This window comes from Suricata suricatta, chromosome 5 (assembly GCF_006229205.1).
Source record: "Suricata suricatta isolate VVHF042 chromosome 5, meerkat_22Aug2017_6uvM2_HiC, whole genome shotgun sequence".
NCBI lineage: Eukaryota > Metazoa > Chordata > Mammalia > Carnivora > Herpestidae > Suricata > Suricata suricatta.
This window is the reverse complement of record NC_043704.1, coordinates 117,881,179-117,902,316: the sequence shown is the minus strand read 5'-3', so window position 1 is coordinate 117,902,316 and position 21,138 is coordinate 117,881,179. Positions and strand designations below refer to the sequence as shown.

General features: G+C 40.9%; 1 protein-coding gene across 1 annotated transcript in view; it reads right to left on the bottom strand.

The window, feature by feature from the left end:
* SLC9A9 (solute carrier family 9 member A9) overlaps positions 1–21,138 on the bottom strand; it is a 534,926-nt gene that overhangs the window by 110,593 nt on the left and 403,195 nt on the right. Inside the window, exon 13 of the mRNA XM_029940098.1 lies at positions 9,800–9,848. Coding sequence (XP_029795958.1) covers positions 9,800–9,848 — 49 coding nt within the window. The remainder of the gene's footprint in view (positions 1–9,799; positions 9,849–21,138) is intronic.

Below are 21,138 nucleotides of genomic sequence, written 5' to 3'. Positions count from 1 at the left end.
AAAAAAAAAAAAAAAAGAAAGTGTCCCTATAGAAATTGAACGTCAGTGTTAGGAATTTCTCTAGACTCCTTGATACTGGTTTCAAGTGTTTTCCAAGGTCTTAGAAACCTTCACTGCCTTTCTTTCCTCTTTCCCTATCCTTTTTCTTTTATTTCCTGAGGGGAATATACTAGTACTCATGAGCACTAGTGAAAGATCTTATACCCTTTTTCTGGCAAAACTTTTAGAGATTTTTTTTTGACAGTTGATAAGAGCAACACATATTAGGTAGCACTTTGGAAAATGTTAACAAATGTAACCTTTTATCAAACTTTATTTTACTCAGGAGATTGGAGACATAATTTGTTTTACTAGTTTGTAAAGAAATAGACTGGGTTCTAATTAGAATAAACCATAGACCATGTTTTCCCAGGTGAGGGAAATGCCACTGATGACCCAGCATTGACTTTTCTGCTGATCCTAGATAAAATTTTCAGTGGGTATCTTAAATATCTGTTGGCCCAGTTCTGGATCCATTCATTTATTTCTCTGAAGTTATTGATGACTTAATAATTCGGTTATGAAAGGCCATCAATAAATGAGTAGAAATAAATGAGTTAGTCTACTGTGTGCTCTGCTTGTTCACTGGGGGTTGAAGATAAATGTGCCAAGGGAAGGCCAGCCTTTGCAGTCACCCTGGAACAGGAAAGGTATCTGATGAGGCAGCACAGAGGGCAAGCCTCTGGGAGGGTCCAGATGGGCAGAGGACAGCAGGTAGCATTAATTTACCTAGATTACTCTGAAGCAGAGATCAACTCACACCCAAGGACAATGGATGTGAGCAATCATTAGAAGTAGAATCTGGAATTTGATGGTATTTTCTTTATCAGTAGCAGTATTTCTTTTCTTCTAAGTCCTTCTCTCCCAGAGGGGAAGTGGTGTGAATGTTGGAACACACAGAGGATAAAGAAACTGAAAACCAAAATTTGAGTCTGACTCTCTACCGTTTACCATTTAATAACAATACACTTATCAACTCTAAGCCTCATGTTTCACAGTTGTAAATGGGAACCAGAGATTCAAGAGCACTGAATCCTAACTTTTATTTGCCCTTGATACTTCTAAGAAGCAGAGTGTTTGATATATGTGCAATTTCTGTTTCCTTTATCTTCTATTTCTGGGAAAAGGTAAAAGCGACTGGAACTTAAGATTATCTTTCGTTTCCCTCCTTAGACAAGGGAATAAACCAGAGGTTGGGAAGAGACTGAGCACAGTAGGGGGTGAGTGCTTACCTTTTAAATGACCCCTCCCCCGCTTAGCACTACCCCAGAGAGGGAGCAATAGGGAAATTGTGAAGGCATTCTTTGTTTTATGCTTATTTAGACCCCTGGGAGAAAATGAAAGGCTCAGGCCAGAAATCTGTGAAATCCAGACACAGAAGCCAGAAGGGACTGTTTGTTGTATTAACCTTAATGAAAAAGAACTAAGCAAATGCAAATACATTCCTCTATCAATATTCAAATGTTGGGCCTTTGTTAAGTGAACAGGATGAACTCTGCTCTGGGATAGTCATGTGGGATTGCTCCTCATTTCAGGGGGATTCAATGAATTAGGAGAGAGAGATTTTCCTTTCTATTTCTTGAGATTTCATATTCAATATTAATGTCAGTGGAAGTTGCACAGAATTATAATAAAGACAAATAATTATTATAACAAGCCCATAGAGCTCCTTCTGGGTTCCAGAGCAGTTTTACAAGTTGTACCTGTGAATAGAATTTGATAGCAGTACTTTTGCTCTACCTTTTCCCTACAATTTGAAATGTATTCATGTAATAATTTCAAGTTTATTGCCTTGATTTTCTAGTTTCCAAGGAGAGGGCCAGATTCTGTGCCCCTAAAGAGAAAAATTTGTGGATTTTGAGGAAGGAGCATATTATAATTGAAGGTCAATAGGAAATTTTTTCAAATTTACATTTTAAAAGGTATATCATTAATTCTTAGCTTCCACATAGAAACTACTTTATACAAATCTTGTCACCATCTCCATGCCATGATGAATTCATAAATGTTCTCTAAAATGTATAGTCAGAAAATACGTGCTTAGGGAGAAGAAAATGAAGGAAAGAACTAGTCAAGGATGGATAAACTGTTACGGTGACATGTAGACATAGACAAACTACCAGATGGGCTAAATTTGGTTTAGCTACAAAGAAAGGGAATGTTCAAATAGCCTTTCTGTATAGGAGATCCAAGTTAATCCAGGGTAAAGTAAATTGGTTCAGGTAAATATAATATAATATTGCAATGGTTTAAAAATGTATATCCATAAATTTTTTGGCACTTTTTCCTTTAAAAGATGGAGACTAATTTCCCTTCCCATTGAGTGTGTATTTTACTTAGTGACTCATTTTTTTTTGTTGTTATTTACAAAAAAAATTTTTTTTATTTTTGAGAGACAGAGAGAGACAGCGTGAGCAGGGAGGGTCAGAGAGAGAGGGAGATACAGAATCCGAAGCAGGCTCCACGCTTTGAGCTAGCTGTCAGCACAGAGCCCGATGCAGGGCTTGAACCCACGAACCGTGAGATCATGACCTGAGCTGAAGCCGGACGCTTAACCGACTGAGCCACCCAGGCGCCCCGTGACTCATTTTTAATCATTAGAATGGAGCAGAAGTGATGGTGGGCCATATCCAAGAGTAGGTCATAAAAAGGCATTGTGGCTGCCTCCTTGCTGTCTGTCTTAGACCACTTGAGGGAAGTCAGTGGCCATATCGGGAGGACACTTGGGCAGCTCTATGGAGGGAGAGATATATGCAGTGAGGAAATGAGTGTTCCTGCCAATAGTCAGCAGTGAACTGGTGGCCTTCTGCCAACATGAAAGTGGATCCCCCAACCAACCCCTGGTCAAGTCTGCAGATGACTAGTTCTAGCTGACATTCTGACTTCTCCAGACACCTCGAGTTAGAAACATTTAGCTTTCAAATTCCTGACCCATAGAAACTGTGAGATAATAAATATTTGTTGTTTTAAGCCACAAAGTTTTGGGATAATTTGTTATGCATCAATAGAAAGCTAATACAACAATATACTAGAATCATTAGTTCCCAGTGTAAAAGGCATTGGAGTGGGAGTTGGGAAGAGATAATAAAATGATAAGTCACAACTCTTTGTAGTTTGCAAAGTATATTCACAGAGGTTACCTATTTGGGGTATAGAAGATATATTTCCCCCTTAAGAGTATATCAAAATGTATCCTAGATGCAGTATACCATGTTAGGGATTTTGTACTGAATACAAGGCATAAAATGATGGACCAATTTACAGGCAGGAGGAAGTTCACATCATCTCACTATACTTAACTGACAGTATTCTTAACTAATGCCTGATTTATATCATTATTTAGTTAGTGTGCTCTTTTATATGCATGTACGCACGCGCGCACACACACACACGCACATCCATGTACACACACCCTAATGGAAAACACACCTTGGAGTAAGAAGATCCTAATTCATAATGTCCCCTACTGTTCCACGTAATGCCCCAAACCGCAAACACCAAAGCAAAGAGTCTCATATTGAGACTTGTGATTCAAATATATAGTATTACATATCTGAAAACAAAACAAAACAATGTTTCCCCTTATAAAACTACTTCCAAAATATGTAATGGTTGACTATCATAGAATAACTGGTTTCATAAATATATGTTAGAACTCAGGTATTAGGAGACTGGCAGCAAAAGCCTGTGGTTCTCAAGAGAAGGACAGCAAACGAGGGGAGCCTATATTTTTCTGGACCCCTTGCCTGGAGGCCTATTCCAGTTGTGGAGCAAGAAGGTAGAGTCCATACAGAGAACAGTCCAAGCAGAGAGCTGCCGCCTCACTGAGCTGAAGTGTTGGGTGTTACTGAAGTGTCTGGAATCTGTTGTTTTTGTTGTTGTTGCTGTCTTGGGAAAGTTCTTTTAATTCTTTGAATTTCAAATTCATAATTTATAAGCTAGGGGTTATAACAGGTGTTTTGATTGGCCAAGGTAAAGAAATGTGGGTATATAGATGGCACCTAGTATATAAAAAGTGCACACTGAGGGCGCCTGGGTGGCCCAGTAGGCTAAGCGTCTGACTTGTGCTCAGGTCATGATCTCATGGTTCATGGGTTCGAGCCCTGAATCGGGTTCTGTGCTGACAGCTCAGAGCCTGGAGACTGTTTCAGATTCTGTGTCTCCGTCTCTCTCTCTGCCCCTCCCCGACTCAAACTCTGTCTCTGTCTCAAAAATAAACTATTAAAAAAATAAAAAGTGCACACTAAATTGTAGTTGCCATCTTCCTCCACTTCCTCTTTCTCATCATTCCTGCTTTCTAGAACATGCAATGGTAGAATGTACAGGTAAGAGAAATATATGGAATTTAATCCTATGCAGTAAAAATTAGTGGGAAGAAATACATTTTTGGATGTATAAAACATAAGTAATTATAACCCAAATAAAGTAAATATTACCAAGGGAAAACGTAGGATATTTGCTTGGAAAAATTCCTTTCATTTTTCTCAAAATACTATTAGTTACAATGCAACATAAAAAACCCTCATCTGGGTCAGGTCAATTTTATAGAGCTTAGTATTCTATTTCTGAAATATCTGTGGAGGTATAGTATGGAATTTATAGTCTATGAAGTCAATTCCAACAGCACAGGGGCAAGTTTGGAAAAATGTTAATGGTTAAATCTGGGGCATATGTGTGTATATACATATATGTGGAAATATTTATTCTTTTTTCTATAAGTTTATTAGGACACTTGAGAATATTCACAGGGAAAATTATTTATATATATTTTCATATATATATGAATATTATTTCCTATATGTTAACTATGATCTTAGATTTGAGAATATTCACAGGGAAAAATTAATTTTTATTTAAAGATGAGATGATCTCACCATCTGCTAATTAATCTCTTCTCCTCCTAAACCTATTTCTATTTCCAGCCCTTGCAATTCTAGATGACCATGAGTAATAAGTATCAATTGCAGAAGAACAAATCCTTTTATTCTTCCCCAAATGAGCTCTTTCAGATTTCAGGGGTATTCCAGGTTATGGTTTTCTGGGAAAAGAAAAACAAGACTTCATTCACCTTACTCACACTCTTCATATTTTTATAGACACTTTATTGTATTCCTTCTTAGTGCTAATCTTTCTGCAGGAGAAACAGTAATCCTTTTAATCCTCCTCTGCTAAGTTATTGAAGTTGCCCTTCTCTGGACCTTTCTCAGCTCTGCTCTGACTTACTTGAGCTGTAGTGACCAGACCTGATTCACACAGGTTACACAGAAGCATAAGTGACAACCGAGAACAGAATTTCAATGAAGAAACTATGGGAAGGAAAAAAAAAATTGGAAGTTAGAATTAAGAGAGCACATAGAGAAGCAAGCATAGTGTTAAAAAGTAAAAAATCTGTTAGAAAAGATGAAAATTGACCTCATTGTAACAGTTGGCAGAGTACAGATGGGAGAAAAATGAATTCTGAAAAAGGATTGATTCCATTACTTCCAAGTTCCAAACCTTTAAGAGTCTTTTCTCCATCACAAGTAGAATAAAATCACACTCATCTCCTTGGCCAATGATTTGGCTGCTCTCTGTCTCTCCCAGTTCATGTTCATCTGCTCCTACCTTGTTCACCAATCCACAGCCACACTGGCCTTCCTACTACTCATGGAACACACCATAACCCATTTTGACTCTATGGCTTTCATCCTTGCGGTAGCCTTTCTCTGGACTGTTTTTTCTCCAGATCCCACACAGCGCACTTCCGCACACCATTCAGACCTCTAATCAAATGCCATTTCCTTAGAAAGCCCTGCCCTTGGGTGTCTGGGTGGTCCAGGCGGTTAGGTGTATGGACTGTTTCTGCTCAGATCAGGATCTCATGGTTAGTGAGTTTGAGCCCCACGCTGGGATTGTGCTAACAGCTCAGAGCCTGGAGCCCGATTTGAATTCTTTGTCTCTGTCTCACTCTGTCCCTCTCCCTGCTCGTGCTTTCTCTTTCTCTCTCTGTCTGTCTCTCTCTCTCAAAAATAAATAAACATTAAAAAAAAAAAAAAAAGGAAAGCCCTGAGCTGATAAGGTAATGCCTCTCCTCCGTTGTTCACCATCCCCTTACCTGCTGTACTCATATCCTTATCTGAGCTTATGTAGGTGTTTACCTTTTTTTCTTATCAGCGTGTCCATTAGAACAAAAGCTCTGTAAGGGTGAAAACTTTGAACTGGTAACTGCTGCATCTTCTGCACACATAGACTAATATCTGACATGGTGGATGGTATGGATGGATGAATGAATGCATGAGTGCATACCATTTCCAGTGGAAGTTCTGGAGCTAGACTGCCTAGGTTAACATTTCACCTCTTCCTGCTATGTACCTTAGGACAAGCTATTTAACTTATTTGTATAGAGTTTCCTCATTTGTAATATGGGGATAATAATAGTACCCACTCATAGGGATAGGGTTATCTAGGAAATTGAGTTAATACAGGTGCTTACAAGTGTTAACAATAGTCTAGTCTGTACTGAACAAATATTAGGATGATCATGAGAAAAATGGCAAAGAAAAAAAAGAAGCAATACTGGTAAGCCTCCTTGGGCAGCAGGAATTTCTACTAAAATATTAAGGCGAGTGTGGTGCTCCAGTGATTCTTAACTTCTGTGCAGTCCTGTGCTTTCAAGGACACAGAATCAATTACAAGGAGAACCTTCTATGGTGGTAGTGGGAGAAGGGGGTGGGAGTCTCAGGGTTCTTTTGTTTTTAATTTAAGAGACATAAAATTCACAGCTATACTATCTCCCATTTCTCAAAGAAGCACATTTGCATAGAGTACATATTTAAACTTTAATACCTGCATGTAGAACATGCTTTCTAAAGCTTTTGGGTCTGGTACAAGCAAAAGTGTAATACCATTCACACTCTAAAGGTGTTGCAAGGCAAAAAAGGAAAATTGTGACAATGCTGGTTAGTCACAACTAGAAGTTCGTATTCCCTGAAGCTTGTTTTACTGTCCACCAACTGAGAAAGAAGAGGTTCCTTAAAAACTATAATGATATATGTTTGTTATTGATTTTGAGAGTATACAATCAGTTATCGCCATAACTGTAAACTTTCTAGCTTTTGGTGAATATAGTCTTCCTCTTTTTCTTCTCTTTTTAGAAGTTGACCAGTGTGGTGTGAGAATCATTTTATTTGTTAACACAAGCCCAACTGAGTACATGCAGACCAAGTGGAAACAAACAATCCTCCTAAGAATGAGGGTTTCTGCTCTTCAGTCCTACAGAGCAACAGAGGCAAATAATAAAAATGCAAATAATAAAAACAGATGCAATTAAGCAAAGAGCTGTCAGGCAAAATGAAGGCAACGAAGTTCTTGACATATGGTTTGGAAAGCCCCCTCCCCCCCAAAACTGTCCAGGTCAGGTGGCAGCAGCATGGACACTGTGTTTTTGGTTTTTTTTTCCTTTTTAGTTTCTAGCTTGATGCCACTGTTTCTTATACTTGACATGGAAGATAAGAATTATTCCAAGGTCTGGAGAAAATCTTTTCCTGAAATGTAGCTACCTTGGTAGTCAAATATAATTGTGAATAGGAACACTCTCAGGACACCTCTTCAAAACAATTGTTTTTAAGGACCAGCAGTTCAGTTGGAGCTGTGTAATTTATAATCAGATTAGTTAGCTAACATTTGTACAGCTCCTTATGTGTCCTGTACAGGAAGCCCCAAGTGAGAAATTTCTTTTAAAATGGTGGCCTGTGAAGTTTTGTACCGCTTGAGGAGAGTGTATGATTTTTCCCTCTAATGATAATAATTTAGCATATTAGTGATTATTTTTTCCTCCTTTCCCCCTTAGCTACAAAAGCTTACTTGTGGTTTGACTAAGCAAGTATATAGGACCTTATGATTTGCTTTTTCTTGATCCTCTTTATCCCTCTGGTTTTGACTTTCTGCTCTTAGTAATATTATTTATTGAATTTAAAAATTCTCAAAATATTTTACTAATATTTTATTGTACGTGTAAGCTGCCACAAATCCTTTATAAGATGAGCTGGGTTTAACTAAATTAATTGTTATGTACTTTTCATAAATATAATTTCACTTGATTGTCATACCAATCTGGAGACGTAGACATTATTTTCAACCACATTTTACAGATAGGGAATGTGAGAGTCAAAGAGACAGAGAAAAACTGTCCGAGATCCAAAGACAATGCAGTTTTCACTGGACATAGTTGCACCATCTCACCTCTTAACAACAACAAATATTTTCTACTGGTCTAAGTATCTTCAGGTAGGAGTTATTACTGAATTAACAATGGTGTAAATGAGCTAAAATAAAATGCTTTAATTGTCAAAGGAAGGAATTAGGCTCATAGGTAATCTTCCTAATAATTATGTGATTTCAAAATATTAGGCAGCTAGAGAAAGACAAATTTGCTTTGATGAATTTTCTTATTCTCTTTTCTTTTAAAGAAAAAGATAGAAGAGAAAGATAGAATTTAGATAAAAGTTTTGCTTAAAGGTAGGAGAACGGATTAGTTGACCTATATGAGATGAAAATGCCTTTCAGAAATCAGCCACCACCGCCCGTTACTAACTACTCATAACAGCCCACCAGCGTAAGAAAGCGGGCTTTGATCTCCCTTCTCAGGTCACCGCGCTGGCCCCAATCTCGGTGTGCTGGAACCCCTGCTGTGCTCATTCCTGCAGCTAGGTGTGTTTCCTGGGCTGTGGAGTCTGAGGAAACAGCACCAGCCTGGCCTTGAAACACATGTTACAAAAAAAAAATTCAAAGTACAATAGGCCAAGATCATCACCAACTTAATTTTCCAGCCCTTTTTTTTAGAGCACAGGATCCTTCCTTCTTTCAGTCTCTGTAAACTAGAAAAGTAGCAACATTTTGCCCAGCAGCACTAACCAGCTGTGCTTCATTGATGGCATTATAGAAAAAAAATCACAAAATAAGAGAGAGATGGATCCTCTTCAAATCCAGGTGTGATCAGAACACGAGTCATTAAGCAACATCACTTATTTATATTATTCTATTGTGTCTATCCGCTTGCTTACAATTTCAACAAAAGGTGCAACATGCCTACACAATTGTCTTAAGTACCGAATTAGAAATGGCCAATGCAAAATTGCCAATGGCAGATTCTACTGGGATGTCAGGTTCCAGTTCAGAGTTTGGAGACTACAGCTCTGTACTTGAGGGAACAGTGCATTGTTCTGAGCAAATTTCCCTAAGGATTTTCAGGTCTCTGCAGATAATGGTTGCATGGCTAAGTTAGGAATGGATCACCTAGACAGTTTTACTGTGCTTTTGCAAATTTTCAATGTTTCAGTATTTCTATACACCTGGACCTGATTAATGAGAAGCTATGCAAGAGAAACAGGTCCATTTGTTGTGTGCCCAACATGCATTGGACATTCACTGAATACATTTCACTGAGATTACCTAGCTGGCAAGTCCATGGGCAGGGGATTTGAATTCCGGGCTACCTCATTCCAAGAGTCATGCTCTTGCTTCTACACTGTAGAGTTTCCACTGCTTGTTGACACAGAGAGGGTGCAAGTTCATGGTAGTTCTATGCATTCTAAAGTTCTATAACAAAGGTTATCAATACCCTGTATTCCCAGGTACTTTACAGTCATTGGAAGTGTTTTATCAGTGGAGGCAGCCCACTTTAGGTTGAGCCCTTTGGCCACAAGCCAGACAAGCATGGAACATTCCATGGAAAAGAACATTTCATATCTCTATACTCTGTGAATTGGCCTCTTTGACTTGCCTGGTGTGAGGTGGGCTCCTTCAGATCTTCATCCAGATCCACACCAACTCTGTTAAAGAAATCAGAAAACTGGTAAGGGCCTTGCTGCAAGATGAGATGAGTCAGTTTTGTGTGGCAGATCACCTGAACCAAATACGATACAGCAGATCAGAGGAAAGGTCTGGCAGAAAACCATCCTACCTCTCCCTGAATCAAAAGAACCTCAAATGGATTCATGTCAAAACAAGAACTTGTGCAGCTAGCTAGGTCTCCGCACAGCTCGTGAGATTGAGCACCACCAGCTGCTCCTCACTGCTGTCTCTCAATGACAGTAGGAGCCTGAGAATGTCCACAGCCCCCAAAACTAGAGATCCTGGGGGAAAGGCCACCTGCTATCCCTGCAGGACTCACTGACCAAACTGCTCCAGGAATGTCGGGGCTGGGCTGGAGCAGGCTCCTGGAGACAGAAAAGAACAGGCCTTTGTCCAGATGCTCACCAAGGCTGCCAGTAGAGAGGATCCAGGTTTGTGGGGCCTGAGGCTTAAACAATTTGGGGTGGGGGGTTCTCTTTAAGAAAGCTTTTAATACGGGACACCTGTGTGGCTCAGTCGGTTGAGCGTCTAACTTCGGGTCAGGTCATGATCTCGCAGTTCATAAGTTTGAGCCCCATGTCGAGTTCTGTACTGACAGCTCAGAGCTCGGAGCCTGCTTTGGTTTCTGTCTTCCTCTCTCTCTCTGCCCCTTCCCCGCTCATACTCTCTCTCTCTCTCTCTCAAAATAGATAAACATTAAAAAAATAAAAAAAATTAATACAAAAATATGACTACAAAATTAGGTATGGAAATGACTCTTGAGAAAGAAAAAATAAATTACAAAACATTTCATGATTTAAAAATCTGGCAAATGCAACAGACATTTCAAAATCCTTAAAACAATTAATATTCAAATTAATTAACTGCCTAACATACTTTTAAAATAACTTTTTCCTCTGTAAGTTTTGCCTGCAAACTTTGATACTTTCTTTATATGGCAATGATTCTGTACAAGAGAGAATAGGAAGATAAGGTAGTCTTTTCTCTAGCAAGACAGATCAAAATTATTGATAATTGGGAGGCACTAAAGCATGCCTGCTTACAGACATGCTAGCTGTGTGCAGTGCTGCTACACGTTCATGCCCTAAAAACACAGGATTTCTGATACATTTCGTTTCTTGCAATTCCCATAAACAAAGCACAGTGTGTTTATCAGTGTATATACGACATCATCAAATATATTCCTGATTTCTGTTTTGATGCGACACCAGTGAGAACAGAATACTCCCTTTGGAATTTTACACATCTCATGATTGGAAGAATTTTCCACAAGCTAGCTTCAGGCTCCTTGCATTTCAAGCCTTGTTTTTCTAAAACTACCCACAAACTTCTGAAGCCTGGTGCTGTAGGACATATTCATCTTTGATTCAGCCTCGTGGCACTATTCTTGTAAGCCATTCCTGCACTGGGATGGCCAGCCATGACTCGCCCATGCACAGAAGTGACTGCAGACCACACAAATGTTTCCTACTAAATATAAACTAAATGCATTCCCAATTCAACTTCCCCTTAGTCGGATCCCCCAAATGCCCACTCCAGGGCCAATTGACCAGAGGAGAGATATGCCTGAGAGGAAACAGTAGTGGAAAGAAAGAGTCATCAAACCCCACGGTGGTTAACATATATTCCTTTTGCAAACCTTGCAAAAACATAGGACCATGGGAACACAATGCTGAGTTTCTTCCCAGGGCCTTGGAAGGACCAGAGCAGTTGAGGGTCCTGGAGCTTGAGCCTCCTCTGCTCCAGAGTGGGCCTCTGTCTGTCTAGGGGGCAGGCTGAGAAGACTAGGGGAGGGCTAGGGGGAGTAGCTCAGGGCCTCAGAAGTCTGGCTCAAGCTCCACTAGGGCCTATTCTGTGGATGCCTCAATTCCTAGAGCTTTGGGGTCTTCCCTTCAACTCCTGCCTGTGCAAACACTTCTTTAGCCCCCTTGTCCTTCTGTTCTCCAGGTGGGAGGGAAAAGCAGGTTGAGGAGCCACCAGCTGGCAGATGTGCAGTCCTGTGAAAGGAGAGCAGCTCAGAGACAGCTTGTTTAAAATACTTCTGAACCCTCAAAAATCACTGTCTTCTGGGCATGAGTAGCCTACTCTTTCTAACCCGGGGAAGAAATGGGTGGTTATTTATTGTATGTGGAACTGAGAAGAGCCTCTGGTAAAGACTAACCTTTGATTTTCTTAGAGTAGAGAGATCTATTTTATTTATTGGAAGTCAGAGGGAGAGAAGGAACCAGGAAGGAGGGAGAGAAAGGGGTCAGGTGGAGAAAGAAGAAAGGATGAGGAAAGAGACTGAGAGGGAGAGTCACCCTGTGGCCTAATGGGTAAGGCATTGGCTTCCCAAAGAGAGAAGGGAGCGAGGAGGCAGTGCACGGAGAGGGAGGGCAGGGAGAGAAGACCTTGGGGAGGAAAGGAGTGGGAGAAGGAGGGTGAGGGTGGAAGGCTGGGAGAGGTGAGAGACAAGGAGGAAATGAGGAAGGGGTACGGGAGAAAGAGTGGAGGGGGAGTTAAGGCCCGGCCTTCCAAGGTGGGTCAGGCAGATAGCCTGTGTCCAACGTCTGTGAACAGTGTGGCACAGGTGTGGAGATGCCTGACACTACCCACCCCCCCAATCAGGCTGGGCCACATTCAAGGCTCTGATGGCTCTGAGCTCTGTGGCTGATGCTGGGGGCCCAAGAGGCTTTATTTCTGGGTAAGCCTCGAGGTCTCCCTTCCCCTGTCTCTCTCCTCAGTGGACTACCCAGCTCTGAATTGAACTGAGGGTCCCAAAGTCCCCACTGCTGCATCTATGTAGGGCTTTTTTCTGGTTCCCTGTCTAGAAAATTCGAGAGGACAGAAATCAAATTTCACAAGAAACCCAGTGAAGTTTCTTGTTTGAGGCCGTACTGGAGTTTCCACAAAAACGTAAGTTTTCCTTTCCAGCAGCAGTCAAAGCAGACGTTTCTAGTTTCAATTATTCCAGCAGTCAGATGGAGCAGAGAGATGATGGCTGCGGACTAAGTTCTTCAGTTTTATGTGGGACTCAGTGAGGAGCATCTCAGAGGCCCAAGAAATGTTGTTCTACTGGGAGTGAGAACAATGCTTCTTCCCTCCTCCCATTCCATGGAAGGCCAAGGTCTGCTCCTGGGGCCAGGCCTGTAGCCCTTCTTGGTCTGGAGCAGACTGAACATCTCCTGTGGCTTGAGGAAAGAGAAATTCTGTATAAGTTCTTTATTTCCTCCTGGGGCGGCTGTGGTGAACAAAACAGACGTGGCCCCTGTCTTCAGAGAGCATGCAGTGTGGCAGTTTTAATTAGAAATATCTAAAAAATTTACTCTAATTTACGTGCTATGAAGTCACATAAGAACAACATTTTCTTTCTCTTGTGATTTTAGCTCCTTTTGAAAAAAAAACCTTGCTAAAATATATTTCCTAGCTCCCTGCCTCCTTAAACAGAGTGTGATGGGGATACTTGGATATTTCCTGGAGGTCTCAGACCACCACTGGCCCCATAAAGTGTAATACTCTGTGTTATAATGATTTCCAAGCGCTATATCAACCTCTTAGTGCCTACATTAAATGGTCCCTGGCTACTATTCTTTCTCTTTTAAAAATTCTTATATCTGTCAGTTTGATTGCCTAGATTTCTTGCCTGCAACAATATGTTAGCAGATGGTCTCTGTGCTCCCTTCTGCCTTTTAATTTCGTATAGGATTGACTGCCTGATAGTCAAATTTACTACATTTTTTCAAGTGTATAATATACAGACATACGTACATACATAACAAAACAATAAAATTGAAATGTTGTAGAAGCACTTGCAGTAAAACACAGCTGTTTTCTGACCCACTCTCTGCCCTACTTCCCAGATTAACTCCCTGTTGCCTCTGAGGGCAATTTCCTTCCTTTTCTTTATTGTGATATATAGACTGATATCAGTGTGTGTGGCACATTCACACAGCATCCCCAGGGTCATGCAAACATGCCAGCTGCATCTGGATCTCTTACTCTCTTGTTCAGGAAAGCAAGTCAGGTGCCCCTGAGTGGCTCAGTCTGCTGAGTGTCTGACTTCAGCTCAGGTCATGATCTCATAGTTTATGAGTTTGGGCCCCATGTCAGGCTCTGTGCTGACCATTCAGAGCCTGGAGCCTGCTTTGGATTCTGTGTCTCTCTCTTTCTCTGCCCCTTCCCCACTTGCACCCTGACTCTGTCTCTCTCAAAAACAAATAAACATTAAAAAAAAAAAAAGCAAGTCAGAGTGTGAAAGTGACATTCTGTTAGGGTTAAACTTGAATCCACTCACTTTTAGGTATAAAAGATCATTTACACACTATGGGTTTTGAGAGACCACTAGAAAGAAGACACCATGTCACACAGCTTGTGGTGCTATGTGTGTTTACGCAGCTCCCCAGGTGAGAGATCACAGGTGCATGGGATGTATCTTTCCTCTGGAGTTCTGCTCACCTGATCTGGACACAGTGCCCCAGGGTTGGTAACTGGACCTGTCCTGATCTCTGAGCCCCATTACCCAGTATGGTTCCTGAGCTGTGGCCCTTCCCAGATCTGCCAGTCCCCTCTCCAAACTCCAGCATGGCAACCACTGGGTATCTGTCATGCATTACCTCCTTTCCTGAACTTTCCACTACAGTCCCTAATCTGCTCACCACCATGAACCATCCATCTTATTGCCCTACCTTGTTTCAGGTCCCCCATCACTTACTGCTCTCATTGACTTGGACTGTAAGTAGCTTTGAACCTCCAACTCTGTTCTCTGCTCCCAGACTGAATCCTTTCTGTGGCACCTGCGAACACCTTGCACTGGCTATTGCAACCTGGTCCACCTTGTGTTCACCTGTCTGGTTATACCTGCCAGCGCTCTTCATGATATATCAGCCCTAGCTGGAATCCCAAGACTCACAACTACCCTGTGGTTGCTGAGGTGTCACAGCAGCCCAGTTATTAAGAGCCTCTCACTGCTGTGCGACCTGTGTCACTCACTGCACTCTGGTTTCCTCATTACAATGGGGATAAAAACAGAACATGCTCCCCAGAGTTCTGGTGAGGATTAAATGAGAAAATACTTATAAAAGTGGTTATCGTAGGACCTGGTACCTAGTAAGCTCTCAAGAAATGTTAGCAGCTATTGCCCCTGTTATTATTTTAATTATTATAAGTATTTAAAAAAATCACTGAGGTTAATGCTCACTGCCATGCTCACTGCTCACTAATTTCAAGATCAAACCTGCTAGTCTCCAGCTCTGCAATGGACAACCCTTGAATATATCAGAATACCTACAGTTGAGCCACAGGGAATGGCCAGTGCACATCAGAGATTTCAGAGGAAAACATCATTTTCACTTAAAGGACCCAAACTTCCCAGATTGGAATTTGTTTCAAATGTACTGGTAGGCTGTTGGAATAAGAGGGCAAGGAAGAAAGAAAGGAAGGTGTCTGAAGAGTGAGGGAAAGAGAGGGTGCGGGTAGAGCCGAGAAGAAAGAGAACAGAGAGAAGAAAGGTGAAAAGGAAGCATAATATGATTATAAAGACTGAGTGCAGGAGGTGGATACCTAACTGTAGAGGTGCACATGCAACTTTAGAAAAGGGAAGCTAAGGGTGGATGACAAACAACCACACAGCCCCCGAGTCAGTTATGATAATACAGTATAAAAAAATGAAGAACCAATAAGAGATTAAAAAGACACCGAAAAGACTGGCTGGTTAAAATTTTATACAATGTTTTGCATTCTTGATGTACCTTTTAATTTTAAGCAAGTCAAATGCTGCCTCTATGGTATTCAAATGAAAATGAAAGTGAGCTTTGCACATATTCCCAGCTGTGCTCTCAAACATCTCACTCCGGGCTCCTCATTTACAATGAGCATCCAGCTCCATTTTGAGAGCAAAGCACATCTCTGTGCTACCATAATGCACCTCCCCTCCTATCGTGCCTCCATTCTTTGGTGAGTTTTATTAGACACATTGAAATCTCAGGATGCTCCCATATCCAATCATGGTCCAAAAGAATGTTCCAAAGTTGGGTTTTTCTTCGAGGGAAAGCAAGGTGAATAGTAACAAAAGGCTCACTTTTCCCATTAAAGTCAGCAAAATCCATTCTGATCTTTATCACTTAGCACCTCCAGAAAGGCAGTGAAATATTACTAGGACTTAGTCTTATTGTGTGAATCCCAATAGTCCTAGGTGCAATTTTGGTTCTTTTGAACCTCCTACTGATGGAGGCTGTGAGGTGGGGGATGAGATACCATTTTCTCTAAGAATTGTGTTTGATGACTAAGTGTAAAAATTGACATTTTCAGTAAGGGAAGAGTGACTGGGACAATGGAGGTGTCTGTAAAACACCCCCAGAGGTTTGGGGACTATTGTCTAGCTAGAAGAACATCACACAGGGGCCATATCACTTGAGTAAATATTAGTGGAACTTGTGTCTGACCCAAATTAATCTAATTAATCAGTCATACATTTTAAATTTGTGTTGGGGAAATAAGAAGATGAACTAAAGTAAGTGAAAAAAACTCACCTCAGTTCATTTTGCTATTTCAATGTGGTGCAATAGTTAAAAGTTGGGAGAGTGGAGTCAGGCTATAGGAGTTCAAATCTCATTGCTATCATTTACTAGATGTATAACTCAGGGGCAAATAACTTTATCCCTCTAAACCTCAGTTTCCATGGTTACAGTGATAACTATATATCTACATTATGGACTAATATACAGATTAACTGAGTTAATACATATTAAGTGTGTAAAATATTGGCTGCTACCTGCAAAGCTCTCATGAAACATCAGCTGGTGTTCTTACTGTTCTTGTTGTTATTTGTAGGAAAAAATTGATGTACCCTATATTGACTGATAAATATAATATAGATTAGGGCCAAGAATAGATATTCTATAAATGACATATGCTAGGATATAAAGGTCAATGACAGGATTCCTGTCATCAATGGTCCAAGATCTAATAGGGAGAGAGACATTGGAAACAAAGAGCGATGGTACAGTGAGATCAGTATTGTACACGGAATTCTTTGAACACACAACAAACAGCCCAACCAAGATGGGCTATAGAGAGGTTGGGTACATTTCACAAGGAATAGGGTATTGAAAAGTGAATGTTGTATAAGTGCCTGACATTAAGCTTTTTGATTGTAGTGTAAGTGCCTGACATCAAGCTTTTGTTTGCTGAGGCATCCATTTCAAAATACATCCATCTTGAATAAACAAACTGCCAGCTGCATGAGACAACTACCAGCTAAATGGGCACGGAAGTCAGCTGTCCCACTCATAATATTCCTCTTTCAGAAAAGCCATAGATGACCGACCACTTGAGTGATCCCACTTCTGATTTCCCATACCCTAATTCCTTCTTTTATGCTTTACAGTAGCCACTAAAGAGTGAACAAGTGAAAACCTAGATACCCCACCCTTCTGTCCTACTAAAGGCAGAGCTCCAGGTCCATGCTCTTTCTCTCTGTCTACACACAACCCTGCTGCATGGCCTCAAGCATACCAAGTGTACTGTCCAGGACTCGTGATAATAAATCTTATTCCTCAAAGTTCCCTGATGGTTTTTGCTGAAAGGTAGGCATCTTGCAGTCATGATGAAAACCACAAGGGCTAGCCCAACCACAACATTAGCCCTGATGGAGAAAATGTCTGCGGGATCACTCTATGAGAAATACAAACAGGTGTGTGGCTCAGGCATTCCTAGCCCATAGCATTACTATCAATAGGCTTGGACCAACACAACAGAGATGATAAGTTTAATGGTAAGTGAAAAGAAGTTTGGGAGAGGGCACTCCAGGCTGAGGGCACAGCATGGACAAAGGTTTAGAAGTTTAGAAGTAGGTTTGAGACATGGTAAATAGCACTGTATGGCTAGACTATAAGCATTATGTATGATGAGGTGGGCAGAGTTTTTTGGGTGAGATCAGAAAGTAATTTAAGGACAAATTATAAAGGGCCTTGAATGCTATGCTTGGGAAGGTGGTTTGTTTTTTTGGTTTTTTTTTTTTGCTTTTGCTTCCCATAGGCAGTAGGGGTTGAAATAGTTAGATTAACATTCTGGAAAAATCACTGGTGGCAAAATTGTGTTTTAAGAAACTGGAGGCATGAAGGTCATTTAGTAGTAGACTACTGAAATAGTCCACCCAAAAGTCCATTCGAGTCTAAAAGGAGAGAGTGGTGGTAGAGAAGAGGTGGATTTGGCAGATGTGTACTTGGAGCGGTGGTGGTAGCACATGACAAACTATGTAGTAAAGGAGAGGAAAGTATTGAAATGTTTCTGAGTTTCCCCTCAGTACACCAGAACTGTTCCCCGCTGCCATTAACGATGTTACAGGAAAAGTATGCGTGGGGATTTTCCCTGAGGTACATCCTGTTAGAAAGTTGAAACAAGCTCAGAGTCAGTAGGGCCTGAGCAGACCTACTGCGAGTGAAGCAAGGTTAGCTTTACACATTTGTATCAGCTCAAAAACCAAAAACCAAAAAACCCCCCAAAAACTCTTCCCCTTTACGAGTTTTGGCTGTTTGCTGTCTGAAGTGGAGATTGAGACCAAATAATAAAGTCCAAGGAATAAAGGAGGTATAATGGGTGTTTCAAGGTCAGGATCACTGGACTAAGAATATTAATGGAAGCTGGAGAAGGGTGTGTCATGTTTGGTATTTGAGGACAGTTTGGGCATTTTATTTGCAGAGACACTGGTAGGAAAGAGACTCAGGAGGGTCATTTATCAAAACCTTGGAAAGAAGTGAACACTTTCTGAATTAAGTTTGTGGCAATAGATGTAGAAAATTTTGATGTGAATTAATATAGGACAGTCCCACATGGGAGATGCCCAAATGTAGTCAATGTGGGCTCAGTATCAGGAAAAATAACAGCCCTCCATTTCTTGTTTGCTTTCAGACAAAGGAGGAGGAATTATATCAGAGGTGTGATAGCAAGTCTCTTGGTCAGAGACTGGGTAGATGATTTTATACTTTTATCAGAAGACTGGTTTTAGAACACAAAGGTTAATGTGTACTGGTAGGCAACTGTGATTTTAAGTTTGGGAAGTGACAAGATGATATATCTGCCAGTGAAGTGAAGGAAGAAAAAAAAGTTCCACAGTTCGGGGGCACGAAGCATGTGCTATGACTGTGAACTCCCACAGAAGAGTAAGATACAAGTGTGGGGAGGCCGCTGGGAGCAGAGCCGCCCCTCTGGGTGTCCATGCATGGACACACTGTCATCTGTGGGTCCCCTGTATGCTCTCCTAGGCTGCACTTCACCACACCTGGGACACATCTGATTACCAAATTCAAACTGGCTAGATCAAGTGCTCATGTGACATCACTCTTCTGGTTGCAATGGTCAGAGGTTGCCCACATGACTTTTATTTTCTCCCAGAGATTATGGATGGTCTCTATCAGGCTGACCAGAGTAAAAAACAGTGTGGTTTCTCTTTACCTTTTTGCAGACACAGTTTACTGAAAATACTAGGAACAGCTAACTTGAGGCCTATAGCATAATTACCACAAGTTAGACACCCTGACTAGCTAGTTCCACCATTTACTTCTGTGACTGTAGCCCAGAAGCTATGCTTAGTTTCCTTTTCCATATAATGGAATATAAACTGTTATAAACTAGTAACTATTCCAGTGATGGTCAAACAATGCACTCAGCACAGGACTATACCCAGGAAGTACTCTGGAGTGGTAGCTGCTATTCTTGCTGAGATAATTGCTACTTAGGCCTTCTGGATGAAGATATAACTGTGAAAATCTCCAGCATGAGAGTTATGTTTTACCCTTCTTCACCTGATCTTAAAGTAGGCTTTCTTTGTGATTCTGGTTCCAGTAAATGCTTATTTACAGTGTAAAGACAGATTAGAGTAGGTGTACTCCGGATGGGTAGATGAGCTGTGGGGCCAGTTTATAATGTCTGTTTATAATGTCTGACAATTTAGAAATACATTTGGGAACATGTAAGTATGCTGAAAAAATTATGTTCTTTGAAAAATAAATACCAATAAACAAGTACATGTCCTAGACACAAATGCAGATCTACATCCTGTTCTTTAAGTTTGGCAAGACTTCCCCTGAGCTTGGAGTACTTAGTTCTGCCAAGATGTAAGCTAATTTCAGGCTACAGATAACAGTCAATCGTAAACCGGATTGAGACTGAATACTTAGACTAATTTCTTTCGACCTAAGCCACAAGCACACTGACATCCTTTGGTGGGAAGATAGATGCAATAGCTTATCAAGTCATCTGGACTTTGTTCCCTAAGGCTTCACTCAGGGCTCCCTGCTTGGGCAATTAGGGATTTATCAGAGCCAAGTGCACATTCCCCAGAAAAGCAATCCTCTCAAGTGGATTAGCTTGTTTAAATTCTCATGTGTTACCAGGTGGAGCATCTTCTCAATGTCAAACTGAAGATATATGGGCAAAACAAGACACTTTATTACTGAATATGAGGTTGTTATAGGAGTCTGTTTTCTACGTCAGTGTGAAACTAAAAATGGTTGAAAATAAATCCCAAACTGTAAGAGGTCTGAGTGAGAAGAAGAAAACCTAAAACTTAGAAACCGATGCGGTTTTGGAGTAATGGGGGTTTCAGAGCTGATAGTCAAGAAAGAGTTGAGACATCTTTTGGTGCAAAAAAAAAAAAAAAAGTGATTTTATTAAAGCACAGGATGGGACCTGTGAGCAAGGACAGCTGCCAGGGGACTGTGAAGAGAGACTGATTATATACTTGGGAGTTGGGGGAGATCAAGTCAAAGGGAAGTTTCCGAAGGGACTTTCATATGCTAAAGAAGACTCCCTGATACTGAAGGCCTAGCTATTTATTTAAGCAAAGGTTGTTTTTCCCTCTAGCAAAGCATTAACATGAAGACAGTAGGGAGTTCCTGGGGAAAAGTTATACTCTGCCAGACTCATGTATTTGTCAGTGGACTGCAGGTTGTAAGGAAATTTAATTTTTTCTGTCACTTCCTTGTGCCTTTGTTTCCCATATCAGAGACTGTTGTGGTTACTTCATAGTCAAACAGGCTCATATGACACTATCAGAAGTGCATCTCCTTCTCTCAGTCAACACTATCCCAAGCTATTAAGGACTCGGTATAACTGTGGCCTGATCCCAGCTCTTCATTAAAGAGCATTCTTGGTGTGTGATTTTGATCTGAAGTGCCATCTTAGGGCAAGTCTTTACATTGCTATTTTTTTGATGTGTTCTGGCTTCAGTGGGAAGGGGCCTGGATGGGAATGTGTCCTCTGGATACAAGGAACATATTCTCTCCATGAGAC